The 18,441-nt window shown below is 39.6% G+C and overlaps 1 protein-coding gene across 3 annotated transcripts in view; it reads left to right on the forward strand.

Annotated features, from left to right (window-relative positions):
• The window catches only part of CSGALNACT2 (chondroitin sulfate N-acetylgalactosaminyltransferase 2), a 46,331-nt gene extending 28,546 nt beyond the window's left edge, over positions 1–17,785 (forward strand). For 2 of the 3 annotated variants that reach the window (XM_007962438.3, XM_007962435.3), the window contains 3 exons: positions 167–261; positions 9,227–9,308; positions 15,425–17,785. In XM_007962438.3, coding sequence (XP_007960629.3) covers positions 167–261; positions 9,227–9,308; positions 15,425–15,717 — 470 coding nt within the window. In that variant the 3' untranslated portion in view covers positions 15,718–17,785. The remainder of the gene's footprint in view (positions 1–166; positions 262–9,226; positions 9,309–15,424) is intronic. The other variant, XM_037986557.2, reaches the window with a different exon arrangement.
• Positions 17,786–18,441: the final 656 nt, after the last annotated feature.

Here is an 18,441-nt window from a genome sequence, read left to right on the forward strand (position 1 = left end):
ATATTCATCAAATTAACATGATGTTCTGTAGCCTGAATATTTAAAAATATAGATAAAATCATCTTCTATGATAAGAAAGACTTTGATAAAACTTAATAGATATTGCAACAAGGAACAGTTCTTCATAACTTCTTTGTATGTTACAAACCTATATTTTAATTTGTAGGTAAGAAGGTGTTTTACCCTGTGGTGTTCAGTCTTTACAATCCTGCCATTGTTTATGCCAACCAGGAAGTGCCACCACCTGTGGAGCAGCAGCTGGTGAGACTTTCACATTTTCAGTTATGAAAGACTGTAAAGATCTTTTCTAGATGTTTGTTGTGTAAGTAGAAAACAAAGTTTCAGTAAAAAACTGTATTCCCATGAGCAAAGTGTTAAAGAAAAACTGTAGTTATTGTAAACACATTTCCATAGTTTCTCTTTATACCACCAATAAAATGCTTTTCACATTTATTGCTTCAGAATTAAGTGTAAGGGGAGCAGAGTTTAGGTCATAAAGGAAAACCTCATGTCCCAGAATGTGGAAATTGTACAGTCATTTCTGCCAGCTTATTTTTACTAATACTAAAAACCCTACTAACTAGAAATACAAATCTACTCTGCTAAATAAGAGGGAATAGTATACTCTGGTAAATTACTTGGAAAGTCATGGAATATAAATGCCATATATCAAAACTTACAGTTATTGCCAAAGCTAAGCTTATGTAAGCTTTTTAAAATGTTTAAATAAACATTATTTTGTAATAATTTAGATTTAGAGAAGTTGCAAAGATAGTACAGAGAGTTCCATACTTCACCCAGTTTCCTCTAATGCTAACATCTTATGTAACCATGATGCATTTGTCAAAGTGAAGAAATTAATATTGGTAAGTTACTGCTAAGTACACTACAGATTTATTAGGATTACACCAGTTTTTCTACTAACGTCCTTTTCTGTTTCAGAATCGAGTCCAGAATACCAAATTGCTTTTAGCGTAATCCTTTATTGTTAATACTAAGAAAAAGTAGAAATGATTAAGAAGTCACTTTAAGATGTTTAAAAAAAAATGAAAAATAACTTCAAGGAAAGCAATAAAGATAAAGGCAGAAGTTAATAAAACAATAGATTGAGAAATATAGAAGCTTATGTTTATGTACAAAAAATTTAATCATAAGGTAGACACATTTTGGGTAAAAAGGAAAACATTGGAAATTAGAATGTGAAAACATTGAGATAAATCAATTTTATAGGGTAAGTTTTCTAGATTCTAAATAAAATGAAAGATTTGAAAATTTATAAAATATGAACACAGGCTAAGTTCATGTTAGTATTTTATGAATAAAAGAGGTGGAAGTGGGCCGGGCATGGTGGCTCACGCCTATAATCCCAGCACTTTGGGAGGCCAAGGCAGGCAGATCACAAGGTCAGGAGTTCGAGACCAGCCTGGCCAATATGGTGAAACCCCATCTCTATTAAAAATACAAAAATTAGCCAGGCGTGGTGGCACGAGCCTGTAGTCCTACCTACTCGGGAGACTGAGGCAAAAGAATCGCTTGAACCTGAGAGGCGGAGGTTGCAGTGAGCCAAGATCACACCACTGCACTCCAGCCTGGGCGACAGAGCGAGACTCCGTCTCAAAAAAACAAAACAAAAGAGGTGGAAGCTCTGAAGAAATTAAGAGCCATTTAAAAAACAGTTATCAAAAAGTTACCCTGTAGGTACATAAATACAATGTTTTAATTTATGAGCTTTTCCAAACTCTCAAAGAGCAGGTAATATTAGCACCATATGATGTACTTAACATATTTTATGAGGCCACCATTATCCTGATATCAACACTTGGCATAGTACACACAGACACACACACACACACACCCCTCTATCTTATCTGTAGGCCAGTATTATGAATATAAATATAAATAGGTTCAAAATGGCAAACTGAGCACCCACATCTGCCATATCTGACAGTGAATTATTCTAAAGAAAAGAGTACATTAGTACTGGAAAATGAGAGAAGGTGTTAGCAGCCATAAGTTTTGAGAACTTTCTGTAAGACGATAGCAGCATAAGATTTCTGGAGGAGAGAACAGACTAGAACGTGTTCAAGAGAACAGTGAGTGAAGATGGGGCTGCTTTGCATCCTCTGAGCTCATGGCAGACAGAATGGAGGGAGCCTGGAGTAAACATGCTTCTCTAGGTGTGCTGAGAAGCAGGCATCACAGGGATTGACCATCAGTCTAAGGCAGTGCGTGTGGTCCCTGGAGCTGGAGAGGCTGGTCCCGGTGGCTAGGGAGCCCCTAGACTACAAAAGTGAGCTTCTGTTAGCACGTTCCCCCTGAGACCCTGTTCTGCCCTCCTTGACTGTGACTGGAGATAGGCCATTTTAATCTTAGCTAACAGCCGTGGACTTCCGAACAACACTTGAAACAAAAATGAGTAGCAATTAACCAAGACTAACCAAACATTTGAGGAAAAACAATAGTGTGAAAGAGGGACCAAGTGTTAATATACAGAAAAATTAACACATGAGTGTGTGAAAGTAATTTTAAAATATATCTTTAGGGAGATTAGAGAAAATGTTAAGTTCATAAAACAGGATTTGCTGCTTTAAAAAATCAGAACTTGGGAATTGTGAAAATATTTTAAAAATCAGTAAATGGTCTGAATAGCAGAATGGTTACAGGTGAGCCAAATTTGTAAACTGGAAGACAAGCCAACTGAACACGTAAAGTTCACGAGACAACATGAGAGAAAAATTGAGACAAGGAGAATCAAGCCAGAAGCCCCCAAATTATTAATAGGAGTTCAGAAAAGAGAGAATATTGAGTGGAGGAAATGGAAGAAAAGTTTCCAGAGCTAAGCAGAAACAAATCTTCTGGTGTTTGGAGAACAACAGTAAAGGGACAATTTTAATAGCTTCCAGAGACACTAAAAATATCTAAACCCAGCTTGTTCACAAAGGAGTAACAATCAGATTGACATTCACCTTCTTTTTGACAACACTGGTGTTAGAAAACAATAAAGCAATACCATGAAAATCCTGAGGAAAAGTAACTTTGATTCTGGAATTAATATTTGACCTACTATTTTAGGATAAAATAGACATTTTTGAGCTTTCAAGGACTCAGAATTTATTTCTCACAGATCTTTTTAATCAAGTCCAGCAAAATGATAAATGTATACATTGAGAGAGGAGGACTTGAGAATAAATAGTGGTGAATAACAAAAAAATTAAGTCTAAACATTTGTTGATGTAATAGTGTAAATAGTTATGTTGACATAATAAAAAGGCAATTAATAGCAATTTGGGATTAAGATGTCAGAGGGTTATGTGCATGGTATATTTATGTGTGTACTACCTAACTGTCAGCTGAAAGGGCCTAGAACCAGTGACACCCTAATGGTAACAAGCACACTCAGCTTCCAAATCTTAGTTTCTAATACTGTTCTCCAATCAAAGGAGCCAGAGGTCCACGGAGAAATGGTTGATTCCAGGGCAGGGGCAAAAAATATACAAGAAGACCCTGGAGCATCTTACAGCGCCAGAAAGTAAGAAAGCACTCAACAAAAAGATAGGAGGAGTGTGTCAAAGGGGACAGGAGCCAACAGAAAGAGCTCCCAGTGCCCAAACTGGAACAACCTGAACAATGACCTGGATTATAACCCAAAGCATCAAATAAATAGCCATGAGTCTATACAGATATAAATGAGTACGTGAATGGAGCAGATAAATATTAAATGACTAGACTAGATAAGAAAGAAAAGACAAATCTTCCTTACAGAATTCCAAATAACTTATGTAGATACTCCCTCTTCCAGTAGATGGAACTAGGGGACTCACTTTCAAAGAATATAGTATGGAAAGAAAAAACAAACTTTTCAAAGGAGAAACCCAGCAGACACCTTAACCAAGTGATACCATGTACCCCCGACAAGTTATAATGAGAATACTTTAGCTCGCAGTCCTCTTCCAAAAATGTAGAACCCCAGTCCAGTCACAGGGAAAGCTACAGCAAGCCCACATTGAGGAGCATTGTACAAAATACCTGACCATTCTTCCTCAAAACTGTCAGGGTCATCAAAAACAAGGAAGACTGAGGAACCATCATAGCCAAGAGGAGACTAAGGAGACATGACAACCAAATGCAATGTGGTGCCCTGGACTACATCCTGAAATAGGAAAAAAGACAGTAAAGGGAAAGCTGGTGAAATCCAAATAAAGTCTGGAGTTGAGTTAAATAGTAATATAGCAATGATGGTTCCTTAGTTTTGACAAATGTACCACAGCAGTGTAAGATAATAACATTAGGGGAAGCTAAAAGTGGATTAGGGGTATACGGAAACTCTACTGTTTTGCAGCTTCTCTGTAAATCTAAAATTATTCCAAAATAAAGTCAACATATAAGTGTGAAGGGAATGTAAAAGCTTGCTAATACTTTTTTTTTTTTTTTTTTTTTGGAGACGGAGTTTCGCTCTTGTTGCCCAGCCTGGAGTGCAGTGGCGCGATCTCAGCTCACTGCAAACTCTGCCTTCCGGTTTCTCCTGCCTCAGCCTCCAAAGTTGCTGGGATTATATTCGCACACCACCACACCCGGCTAATTTTTGTTTTTTTAGTAGAGACGGGGTTTCACCATGTTGGCCAGACTGGTCTCTAACTCCTGACCTTGTGCTCTGCTGGCCTTGGCCTCCCAAAGTGTTGGGATTATAGGCGTGAGCCACCCCACCCGGCCAAAGCATGCTAATATTCTTGCCTGGCTTGGAGGGTTGTAGGAGAAGAATGATTTGAATGCCGATTCATTCTAGGTGTTGCATAGCAACTTCAGTTTAAGCACTTCAAGTTCTAGTTTCACCACATTTAAATAGTCAGCCTTACTAGGAATAAATTAAAACAGCAGTATAATGCTTTTTTTCTGCTGCTAGGTCACTGCTTTTAAAAAGGAAAGCCATGCGAGCAAGGCTGGGGGATGGGAGCTCCTCCATCACTCCTGTTGGGGATTCAGGCCAGTTCTCTGGGTCAAGTTCTAAACAGATTCATCCCTCCGATCCAGTAATTTCCACTCCCAGCAGTCTCTCGTAGGGAAATAATCGAGCTACATGATAGTAATATGCATAAATTGATAACATTAAAAGCAAGCAAAACTAATAATAAAAGGATAAATTGAATTCTGGTGCATTCTGTGGTGGATATTGCGTATCGAGGAAAATGTGAAATGTAAATACAGCAGTGTAAATGTAGAGAAAGCTGTAAAGCTAAAAAGTGGGAAATAGCTTATCTATATTTTAGGTAACATTTGAATGATGATAATAGCTAATATTTTTATGAACCCTTTACTATGTGCAGGGTACTTGTTCTGTTTTGCCTACACATTAATTCATTTAATCCTCCTAACAACCTCTGAGGTACGTACTATTACTGCCCCCTTTGTCACAGCTGTGCTGCAGTCGAGTGCCTGTCCCAAGTGCACACTGGCCTGGGTAGGCCCAGGAGCCCGGGTGATGTGGCTCCACAGCCTCTACTCCTGTCCACTGCACACACTGCCTCTGTTATATTAATTCATCAAATATTGAGGGTCCCTTTGATGCCAGGCATTATCCACCACTGGCACCCTGACATCTAGACCCTAACAGATATGGCTGTTGCTCGTGGGGACCTTTATTTATTAGGAGGTGACAGAAAGTAAAATCAGATAATACGTGCCATGTGAATCATTAAAACAGACTGAGTTGCCAAGACTGACTCCAGGGTTTCTGTGACTTGTTTGATCAGAAAGGGATTTCTGAGATGAAGCTGAGCAGAGCTGTCCGAAGAACGGGAAAGAACCAGCTAGGCTATGATTGGGGGATAGTGGTTTCAGGCAGAAAGAACAGCTACTGGGTTTCCTAGGGTGTTTGGAGCACAGCTGGTGAGGGTCATATAGCTGGGCCAGGGCATGTAGAGCTTGTTAAGCCTCTGGAAGGCGTTGGAATTTTATGCTAAGTGTGTTGGAAAGCCTTTGCAGGGAGAATGGATTGTGTGTTACTCTGGCTGGCAGCAGCCAGTTTAGGCTTTCACAGACAAGTGAAGATGATTGTGGCTTGAGTGACAGTGTATTACAATTACGGAGAAAGGTTTGGATATGATTCAGAGATAGGGCTGACAGAGCTTGCTGTTGGATTAGATGTAGGAAATGATCAAAGGAAAGGAATGGGAGAGGAGAGATCAGGATTCAACTGGAGCCATAGTAGGCATGTGTTGTTTAACAGACATCCAAGGGGAAGTGCCAAGTTGCTAGTTGGCTTCAGGGATCTGGCATTCTGTGAGAGGCCAAGGCTTAGGTATCTAGGTTATGTGTGGATAACTGCATCTCCCACATGCTTAGGAGGCCAGATAAGACAGTGCAAGAAAATATTAACAATGAGGATTATGGACAATTTGAGTTTCCTTCTACTTTCCTCTGTGAAAATGTTTTACTTTAAAAATCAAACAAAACCAATGATTCCTTTCTCCAAGTCTGATAATATTTGAAGAATTTTTAGAGAAACTAAGTTACAAAGTTATAGTACTTATAAAATCAGAATTTGATGTAGAGATGTCAAAGTGGGTGTTTTGCTTTTTAATACTTTGTATCACAGTTATATTTTAACAAAGAGATAAGAATATTAGAGACAGGAGTGGTGGCTTACATGTGTAATCCCAGCACTTTGGGAAGCCGAGGAGGGTGGATCACCAGAGGGCAAGAGTTCGATACCAGCCTGGCCAACATAGTGAAACCCCATCACTACTATAAATACGAAAATTAGCCGGGTGTGGTGGTGCACACCTGTAATCCCAGCTGTTCAGCAGACTGAGGCACGGAAATCGCTTGAACCCAGGAGGCGGAGGTTGTAGTGAGCCAAGATTGTGCCACTGCAGTCCAGTCTGGGCAACAGAGTGAGACTCTATCTCAAAATAATAATAATAGAGTCTAGTCATAATTTTGCCACTAAAGTTTTGTCTCTCTATATATTTATTTATTCAACATGTATTTATTGAAAGCTTGCCATGTGCTTAGCGTTGTTCTAGGTGCTAGGAATAGAGCAATGAACAGAATCCACAAGTCCTCCCCTCAGGGAGCTTTACATTCTAGAAGGGGAAGAAGTTCTCCCCCTCAGCTCAAAGAAAAACAAATGGAAAAGAAAAATGCCAACCTCATCCATCAGCTCCAGTCTGAACTGAGCCCTCAGGGCTGCCTGGTTCATTCTGTGTTTTCCTGTTGAGTCTCCTCTTCTGTACAGCAACAGTTTCAGACTGTGCCCACTCTTCTCAAAATTTGTCCCCTCTACAAACCTTGATATTCCTGCTATCTGCAGGAATTTCTGTGTAGGGGCCATACAGATCACTCAGATTCATTATGGCCAGAACCAACTCCATATTGTTCCTCTCTGGGCTTCCCCTTTCCCTGGGCTTCATCTTGGTGATGGCACCATTACATACCCACTGTTCAGGACAGAAACCTGCTGTCATCTTGGTTGATCCTTCTCCTTCACTCCCCATTACATACTCACTGTTCAGGACAGAAACCTGCTATTGTCTTGGTTGATCCTTCTCCTTCACTCCCTACTCCTGCCCATTCAATCACTTGCGGACTTCTGTGAAGTCTCTGACCTAAATCTTTTCCACATTCCACATCCATACACTATTTTGCTTTCTGTACATACCACAGTAGCATACACTAGCAACTTTCCATCCCTAGTTATAGCTCTTGCCTCTTTTCTTTGTAGCATGTATCACCACCTAAAATGTATATTTATTTATTTACTATTTTCCCACCCAAACAAAGGTGCTTTGAAGGCAGGGACTTTGTCACCTCTGTTCACTGCTAAGCCCCAGTTACTAGAACCATATCCAAAAGATTAAACACTTGTTGAAAGTATGAATAAAATAAGAGGTTTATCAGGCTTCAACTTGTAAGTAGAAGTAATTCCAAGGACTCAGTGTCATCAATGCCCTGGTTTTATATTTCTTTCTCTACTTAGACTTCAGTGGTGACAGCTTCATATTAAAGCTGGTTTCTCGCATGGTAGAAAAGGACTTTGGCAGTTCCAAGCTTCATAGCTGCATCCTGCACTAGAGGTCAACAAATGTTTTCTGTAGAGAGCCAGATAATAAATATTTTAATCTTTATAGGCCATACAGTTCTGCTGCAACTATTCAACTCTGCCACTGCACTGTGAAAGCACCCATAGACAATTTGTAAACAGATCAACACAACTATGTTCCGCTAAAATTATTTACAAAAGCAGGCAGCAGGCCAGATTTAGCCAGAGGCCATCGTTTGCTGACCCTGCCCTACGACCAAGTGTCCTTTCTAGGGAGTCTCTTAGAAGAACGAGGGAGCTTTGTTTTCCAAAGTTCCCAACAACCCCCCTGGTTTACCTACTTGGCCTGACTTTATTCAAATACCTATTAGTGAGCCAGTTCCTATGGTAAGTGGGGTGAGACTGTCCCACTAGTATAGAGACTCATGGCCCACTCTGAATCTACTGGTAACAGCAGCTTCCCAGAATTCATGGGCTGCCCAGGGCCAGGTAATTACCAGAACAAAACTGTACCAATCAGGAAGGGGGCTGGGGGAATGGATGCTGGTTAGGCACCAGAAAAGGTCTACTGTGTAAGGCTGATCATGTGTGTTACAGTTTGTTTATGCAACTGTTGTCCTAGAATGTAAGCCCCTTGAAGTCAGGCACCGCACTAATTATTAGTAACCTCAGCTTGCACCTTGTACAGGCTTTGAGTTCTATTTTTATTTGTTTTGTAAAGATTTAATAACATAAGTGCATGTGATCCTTAGTCACATAAATGACAGGAAAAAAAGTATACATTAGAAAATAATTTGTTTAGGCCGGGCACGGTGGCTCAAGCCTGTAATCCCAGCACTTTGGGAGGCCGAGACGGGCGGATCACGAGGTCAGGAGATCGAGACCATCCTGGCTAACACGGTGAAACCCCGTCTCTACTAAAAAATACAAAAAAACTAGCCAGGTGAGATGGCGGGCGCCTGTAGTCCCAGCTACTCGGGAGGCTGAGGCAGGAGAATGGCGTAAACCCGGGAGGCGGAGCTTGCAGTGAGCTGAGATCCGGCCACTGCACTCCAGCCTGGGCGACAGAGCAAGACTCCGTCTCAAAAAAAAATAAATAAATAAATAAATAAATAATTTGTTTCATTGTTGATTAAAACTTCTGCTTCTTATGGAATTAAATTGATTTTTTTTTTTTTTTAAACTAAGGTTCATAAAAAGGATTCTGGCTTTTGGCGAGATTTTGGCTTTGGAATGACTTGTCAGTATCGATCAGATTTCCTGACCATTGGTAAGTATACTTTACATATAAGGATAGGACTTTATTTATTCCAGACTTAATGGTATTTTGCTAAAAGTTCTCAGATCTGTTTTCCTACTAAATTATGAGTGTCTAAGGTTAGCTAAAAAGAGAAACTGGATATACAAAAGGCAAAGTAAGTTTATAATTAATGTTTTGACTAGGAAAAAAGGTCATAAAGATAAAGTATAATATTGTGCTTTTAAAATCAAAACACTTGTTTTTAAAAATATCTGTTTAACTTGTTACCTGTATTTGCAGTTGTTTAGAGTACTCTTACAAAAGCTTTCTCTATAACTTTACTGTTCTGCCCATGGGTTGTTAGAGTTGGAAGTAATCTTGGTTGTCTAAACCAAGGACTTTCACACTTTTTTGAGATGAAACCTCCTTTACTTGTCTAGTGAACTGTTACACAAAATCCCAGTATTTAATACAAATGAAAGAAGACCTGCTCTCTCTAGCACTGATTGGAGGTAGCGTCTTGGAATCACACCTTAGTCGTGCATTCCCCTAAGTCTAAAGATGGCCCATGAATAATTTGTTCTAACCATCCTCCACGCCAGCTTCAGTCTTTCTTTCTTTCTTTCTTTTTTTTTTTTTTTTTTTTTTTTGAGACAGGGTGCTCCTCTGTTGTCCAGGCTGAAGTGCAGTGGCGCAATCTTGGCTCACTGCAGCCTCTGTCTCCCAGGCTCAAGCAATCCTCTCACCTCAGTCCCTAAGTAGCTGTGACCACAGGCATGCGCCACCACACCCAGTTAATTTTTGTATTTGTTTTGTAGAGGTGGAGTTTCACTTTATTGCCTAGGCTGGTCTTGAACTCCTGGGCTCAAACGATCTGCCCACCTTGGCCTCCCAAAGTGCTGGGATTACAGGCATGAGCCACCATGCCCAGCCCCCGGCTTCAGTCTTACCCATCAAAAAATAAAGTGTCAAAGAATAGTTTAATAAAGCAGGCTGAAACCTAATTCCATGTCTTCTGATTCATTTAGGGCTAGCTACCTTTCTACAGCATAGAAGTCATAGAATATATTTTATATACATTCTAGGTCCATATCACATTCGTTTTTATAATCAACCTTTTGTTTTGGAAATCCCCCCCACCTTGTCTCCTTATCACTGTAACACGTGAATAATGGAAAATCAGGAAATAACAATAAAAGGGGCGTTAAATTAAACTGATGCTCTTTTCCTTGATTTCTTGCTTAGTTAAGCAAGAAGCATTTCACTATTCCTCAAAAATAGATTTGTGTACATTTTTTTCAGCAGTATGTTAAATGCTTTGAGTTCCTTATCTCTTTTATGACAATTTTATTGAGATATAATTTACATATCATAAAATTTACCAATTTAAAATGTACAGTTAACCAAGTCATGTGGCTATCACCACCATCAAATTTAGAGCATTATAACCCCAAAAAGAAACCCCATACCCATTAACAATCACTCCTCATATCCCACCAACCCTCTTTTCCCCCAAACCTAGGCATCTACAAGTCTACTTCCTATAGATTTGCCTCTTCTGGGAATTTAATAGAAAGCAAATTATACAACATGTGGCCTTTTATGACTGGCTTCTTTCCCTCACATAATGTTTTCAAAGTTCTTCCATGTTGTGACATGTGTTAGGTACTTCATTCCTTTTTATAGAAAATGTTCTATTGTGTGGTTATACCACATTTTGTTTCTCCATTTGTCAGTTTATATGCATTTGAGTTGTTTCTGCTTTTTGGCTATTATAAATACTGTTGCTGTGAACATTTGTGTTTAACTTTCTGAGTGAACATAGATTTTCAATTCTCTTGGACATATATCTAGGAGTAGAGTTGCTGGGTAATACGGTAACCCTGTGTTTGACTTTTTGAGAAATTGCCACACCGTTTTCCAAAGTGACTACGTCATTTTACATTCCCACCAGCAGTGTTTTAAGAGTTCCAGTTTCCCCACATCCTCATTAATACATGTTGTTATCTGTCTTTTTGTTTCTAGTATCACCCATGATAGTGGATGTGGTACTGGTTGGGACTCTGATTATAATTTTTCTTATGATTAATGTTGTTGAGCATCTCTGTCACTCCTATTAGACTCCACTGACTGTTCACTAAGTGCTGTCTTATTTTTGACAATGCTCTGGGGTCATAAATTGCTCCATAATCTGTCCCTACTAAATTGGGCCCTTTTGCAGGGATAGTTTTGCAGCAAGTCTTTGAGATTTGTTCAGACCCTGGGAGGTATATTCTTACTCTCTCTCTCTGTGGTTCTCTCTAGTAAATTAGCTGGCCTACAGTTTAGCTGTTGCCCTCCTGGAGTTACCAGCCTCCTCTTAATTGCTTACTACCAAAATCTCCATTATTTTCAAGAGGCTGGAACTTCTCTAAACTCTGAACTTCTCTACATTCTATTTTAAATGAAGTCAGTTCCTTAGGGAAGAACTTTGGAGCAGTTTGTTCTTACGGACTGCCTCTCCCCCTGGGAAAAAAATCCATGAGGTTTTGCCCTGAGGATGGGGACAGTGACATACTTATCATTAAGCAGAGTGACCACCTCTGTCCTAATGAGCAGGACACTGGGTGGGGGCAGAAGGACCCCCAGTATTCTCAGCTGGCCACACCTGGAAGTGGAGCCTCCACCCTGTTGCTGTGGGCTGGGTGAAAAAGAGCTGTACCTATTTGGAACTTAGACTCTTTATTTGGAGTTTCTGTTCCTTTCTCTGTTTCCTTTCCTCCTGGTATTCCCATTATGTGTATGTTACATCTTTTGTAGTTGTCCCACAGTTCTTGGATATTTTGTTCATTTTATTTTCAGTCTTTTTCTTTGATTTTCTGTTTTGGAAATTTTTATTGTTATATCCTCAAGCTCAGAGATTGTTTCTTCAGCTAAGTCTGGTCTACTAATAAACCCATCTAAGGCATTCATTTATTTTGCAGTGTTTTTGATCTCTAGCATTTTTTAAAATTCCTTCTTAGAATTTCCATCTCACTGCTTATATTACGCATCTTGTGTGTTATCTGCTGTTTCCATTAGAGCCCTTAGCGTATTAATCATAATTGTTGTAAATTCCCAGCCTGATAATTCTAACATCCCTGCTGTATCTGAATCTGGATCTGGTACATGCTCTGTCTGTTCATACTGTGTTTTTCTTATCTTTTAGTATACCTTGTCATGTTTTCTGTTGAAAGTTGGACTTGATATACTGGGTAAAAGGAACGGCAATAAATAGGCCTTTGATGATGTGGTGGTGAAGTACGGAGGGAGTGGAAGTGTTCTGTAGTCCCATGAGTCTCAGTCTCTTAGGGATCCTGTATCCCAGACTCTGAACTTCACACATGCTTCTCAATCTCCCCTCCTCTCCTGGACAGGATAACTAGAAGGGGCTGGAGTTGGGTATATTTCTTCCTCCAAGTCAGTTAGGCACTGATAAAACCCCAGCAGGTTAGGCTCTAGTTAAATAACTTCTTCTAAGGACAGGCCTTGTTAATAATGACAACATGCTGCGGCATATTTTAAAATGATTACCTTTTCCCCTTCCCCACTGCTGGACGCATTAAGAGATTTTTCTCTGATCTTCACCATCGAGGACCTGGCAGAGCTCCTAGAGGTAAAACTCACATGAATATGGGGGTCCCAATATGACTGGGTCCTCCTGGAGTTTTTTAACTCTCAGACTTGCCTCCCCTGAGCCTCCAGCAATTTGTCAATTACAGTTCCGGTTTTCCTACCTGGGTGCTGGTTCCCACAGAGATTTCTGCTCCAGTAAGTTAGAATTCTTTGTATCTGTCTTTCTGTCTCACCAGTTTTGAGGGCAGCGGTTTACCCTGTGACCTCACTTCCCTGTGAGAGACCTAAGAGGAGTTGTTGATTTTTCAGTGTTCAGCTTTTGACTTGTTAGGATGGAGTGATGACTTCTTAGCCCCAGACATGCCAAACCAGAAACTGGGAATGCCCCATTTCTTTTAAGTATATGTACCATCTCTAATATTCTAAGAGCTTATATCTACAAGGAAGAAAAGCTGATATGTCTCAGACATAGCATTTAGTAAAGCTCTGATTGTTTAATACTTTTCAGAGATCTCCGGATTATTGTCCATCCTGTTAATGTGAAATTAAGTGGGATAGAATTATTTGACAGGAGCCAGGCATGGTGGCTCGAACTTGTGGTCCCACTTACTAAGGAGGCTGAGGCAGAAGGATCATTTGAGCCCAGGAGTGGGAGGCTGCAATAAGCTGTGATTATACCTCTGTACTCCAGCCTGGGCAACAGAGTGAGACCACATCTCTGAAAAATAAAAATTATTTGACGGACCAGGCACAGGGACTCACGCCTGTAATCCCAGCACTTTGGGAGACCAAAGTGGGTGGATCACCTGAGGTCAGGAGTTCAAGACCCCTGACCAACATGGTAAAAACCCATCTCTACTAAAAATACAAAAATTAGCTGAGTGTGTTGGTGCATGCCTGTAATCCCAGCTACTTGGGAGGCTCAAAAAAAAAAAAAAAAAAAGTTGTTTAACAGATGGCAGGGCATAGTGACTAACACTTGTAGTCTTAATGCTTTCAGAGGCCAAGACAGAAGGGCTTAAGGCCAGGAGTTTGAGACCATCCTGGGCAACATCGTGTAAGCCTGTCTCTACAAATTTTTTTTTTTTTTTTTTTTGTAATTGACCAGGTGTGGTGGCACACACCTGTAGTTCTAGCTACTCAGGAGGCTAAGGCAGGAGAATTGCTTAAGCCCAGGAATTTGAGGTTACAGTGAGCTATAATCATCCTACTTCACTCCAGCCTGGGTGACAGAGACCTTGTCTCTAAAAAAATAGAATTAATTTGGAAGCCTCACTCTTAATTAAAGAATTTTTTTCTAGGTTTTTAAGAATCAGTTTTCTAGCTCTTCAAAAAACTGTGGTTTGCATTCTCCCTGCATCTTTAAAACGTTAGTTGTTTAGCTTGAACCTGGCTTGAAAATAGTCTCAACTTCATCTCCCGTTTTATGGGTCTGCCCACTCCAGTTAGCCTTCTTGCCCCATCACTGTATCAAAATTGTTCTGGGTAAATTTATAAGTAACATTTAGGCTGCCAGGTCCAGTCAGTTCTTTTTAAATTCTTCACTGAATAGCACACACTTGACAACTTCTTCCTCAAGACACTTTCTTCACATGGCTACTCCAATGGCACCTTTTCCAGAATTTTCTCCTTCACGTGGGGCCACTTCTCATTCTCTTTTCCTGACTTTCTCTACCTCTATTTAATCTCTAGAAATTGGCATTTCTTAGTGTGTAGACCTAGGCCTGTTTTCCTTCCAAATTCCTTCAGTAATTTCATTCATTCCTATAGCTTTAAATAATCTATGGACCCATTCTCAAATTTCTATCTCCAGCTTGACCCTTTCTTCTTTTTCCCCTCTGGGGAGTTTTTCTATAGCCCAGAAAAGCATGTGTCTCAAAGGATAGAAAATGTAGCTGGTGTCAGTGGCTAAAGCCTGTAATCCAGCACTTTGGGAGGCCAAGTGGGCAGATCACTTAAACCCAGAGTTCGAGACCAGCCTGGGCAACATGGTGATACATCTCCACAAAAAAAAAGAAAAAAAAAAAAAACCAGCCGAGTATGGTGGCATGCGCCTGTGGTTCCAGCTGCTCAGGGGGCTGAGACGAGAGGATCGCCTGAGCCACGGAGGTCGATGCTGCAGTGAGCCATGATCACACTACTGCACTCCAGTCTGGGTGACAGAGTGAGACCCTGTCTCAAAAAAACAAAAAGAAAACATAAAAATTTAATGGTGGTGAGATTATAGGTGACTTGTATTTTCTTCTCCTTTGACTTTCTGTAGATTTTCTACAGGACTGTGAAATTTACAAAGTTCTTAAATATTTAACCCCGTTTTGATACTCTCAACAACCAATCTTGAGCTCCTTGAGTCCAAGTGTCAGCTCAAAACTGAACTTCCAGTGATTGGAAGTCACTCCTCCATGCCAGGTGTCTCATGCTATCTTTGTGCCGAACCATCCCATCCCTTTTGAAGCAGAACATTTAAACATTTATATATATATATATATATATATCCCTGTGCTCTGGCTAATAATAGGCAGATATTTATAGTGTCAGTTTTGATCTTACAGGTGGATTTGACATGGAAGTGAAAGGTTGGGGTGGAGAAGATGTTCATCTTTATCGAAAATACTTACATAGTGACCTCATTGTGATTCGGACTCCGGTTCCTGGTCTTTTCCACCTCTGGCATGAAAAGCGCTGTGCTGATGAGCTGCCCCCCGAGCAGTACCGCATGTGCATCCAGTCTAAAGCCATGAATGAGGCCTCTCACTCCCACCTGGGAATGCTGGTCTTCAGGGAGGAAATAGAGACGCATCTTCATAAACAGGCATATAGGACAAACAGCGAAGCTGTTGGTTGAAATCATAATTAATGTGTTACTGTGTGAACCACAAACCAGCACTATTTATTTAGCCTTACTTCTACTTCCAGATGCAGTGCCTCTTTTGGAAAAGACTTGTTTATTTTTCATATTCTTTCTGACATTACTTTAGCAATTCAACTTGATGTAAGAAGAAAAAGCAAATGTTTTAACACGAAATCTCTGTTTTGTGAGAATATTGCACTATGGAATAATTGACAAATTGAAATCTCACATTTGTCCCAAAAGTTGTTTTGAGTTAGTTCTACCTGGTGCCCATGTTCTGACTGTGTGTGGGATGGCGTGGTGTCCTGATTGCATCTAAGTGGAGCAGATGGAATGTGCTGGGCTGCTGTTGGGTGGAGAGCAGCACATTCTTACAGAGGAGATGAGCGTTATGAGCATTGTGTGTGGACAGGTATCTTCACCTGCCCACCCCTGAGTCAGCCTGCTTGATTTGATAGCTCAAAGAATCCTTTTCCACTGAAGTAGAGGATAATTAATTGACACATCTGAAATCCCCAATCAGTCAATCAAGAGAAAGGTAGAAATAAAAACTCCTTAACTTAACTGTTGCTTACACCCCTGAAGGTCTGTTTTTAAGCAAATGGGTAATAGTAGAAAATAGGTTAGATTCTATGGCTTGATTAAAAATATAATATTATTGCATTATCATTTTCAGGATTAGTAGTCAGAGTTGCTGTAAACTATTTTGAACAAACAGAAAAGAACATGGAAACATTTTTAACAGAGCATTTAATTATGTTGGAGTACAGGATCCTAGCTGTGTCTGGGAACATTAGTTTATGTTAGCCATCTACATCAGGGTCTTCCCATGGTGGGTCAGAATAGATGAGTATAGCATGGTTTTGTTTGTTTTTGCTTTCAATTTTCTCATTTGGCATGGATCCATATGTATTTACTATCCTTTTTTCTAATGTATTAATATATGCTACATTTGTATTTGCATTACTATAATACTTTGAGTTGAAAAAGAGTTTCATTGTGGAGAGAAAAAGCAAATGTATGCCACAAGATCACTCTGATTTGAGAAAAGGGAGGAGGGGAAGATAGTCTGAATGGAAATCTGAAATATGGAATGTTTTATAGAAATATATCACTTGTATATAGAATGTTTTAACTGAGGTATAAATTAATGAGACAAAGTGAAGAAGAAATTATATTCACATAGGACTGCACTACATTATTTATCACACATGGATCTGTTACCATCAGGTCAATTCCTAGTATGCATAAATTTTTTAACCTTTGGCTTTTAAAAGAGACCTATGTTGAAAACCCCTGAAAATTCACTGAAGAAAAATCATTATTCTTTTTCTCAGTAAATCATATAATCTGAAATATTACAAATGTCAAAATTCTAGGTGCTATATTAATTCAATATTACAATAACTCTTACCCAATTATTCTTACAGATTTTAAGTTGTGGTGGTTTAGTGATTTTTTTTTTTTCGATACGGAGTCTTGCTCTGTCGCCCAGGCTGGAGTGCAGTGGGGCGATCTCTGCTCACTGCAAGCTCCGCCTCGCCTCCCAGGTTCACGCCATTCTCCTGCCTCAGCCTCCCGAGTAGCTGGGACTACAGGCGCCTGCCACCTTGCCCAGCTGGTTTTTGTATTTTTTAGTAGAGATGGGGTTTCACCTTGTTAACCAGGGTGGTTTCGATCTCCTGACCTCGTGATCCGCCCGTCTCGGCCTCCCAAAGTGCTGGGATTACAGGCTTGAGCCACCGCGCCCGGCCCGTGATTTTTTTAAAGGTGTGTGAAATGTTCTTTGCAAAATAATTCAGGCCACTGTCTCCTTTTATGTATTATTATAATTATTTATTATGAAGACCATTGAATTATGATATTTAAAGTGAGAGAACTTAATTATTTGCAAAGGTAAGTTACAGCTTGTTTTTTGAGAGAATCAAATGAGTTTACTTTCGTTCCTGTTGTTTTTAAACTAGCTTGTAGTTTGAAGATGGAAGCTAAGCAATGGAAATGTTATATGTTTTTGACATTTATTAAATGGTACCAATAAAGTATTTTATTATCAAAAGTTAAATGAAAATGTGATAAATTTATTTCTGTTGTAAAGTATAAAGACAGAACATTACACATAACATGTAATTGTTTACTTTAAAAATAAAACAGCAGTGCTGCAGCTGTTCAGGTTAAAATATGGGGCATTACCAGGGACAGGTCCCTTGTGCCCCTTCTTGATCACCTGCACTCACCCTCTCCATAATAGTCATGCTCTAATTTTTGTGATAGTTTTTCCTTGTTTTTCTTCATAGTTTTCCCAGTTACGTATCTCCCAACAGACTGTTTTGCCTGGTTTTGAATTTATATACATTACTATTTCATTATATATTCTCTTTCATTCAGTGTTTCTGAGGTTCACTCATGTTATTCTCAAAATTAATTTTTATTATTGAATAGTATTTCATTGTACTATTCAATACAATGAATAGTATTGAATACTATTCAATAATAGGGAGGGGGAAAACTCCTTCCCATCTTCTCAGGGTCCCAGCTGGGCTTGAAGATTAAATTGGCATAGGATAGATTAACAAGAGAAAAGTATATAAATCTATGTAATACAAATTTTATGTGGCGCAGGAGCCCTCATAAAGAAATAAAAAACAAAAGAAGTAGAGTCAGTTACTTAAATACTGAATTGGACAAAGGCTAGTAAACTGTGAAAATGTGACTCTCTTT

The sequence above is a fragment of the Chlorocebus sabaeus genome, chromosome 9, assembly GCF_047675955.1.
Source record: "Chlorocebus sabaeus isolate Y175 chromosome 9, mChlSab1.0.hap1, whole genome shotgun sequence".
Classification (NCBI taxonomy): domain Eukaryota; kingdom Metazoa; phylum Chordata; class Mammalia; order Primates; family Cercopithecidae; genus Chlorocebus; species Chlorocebus sabaeus.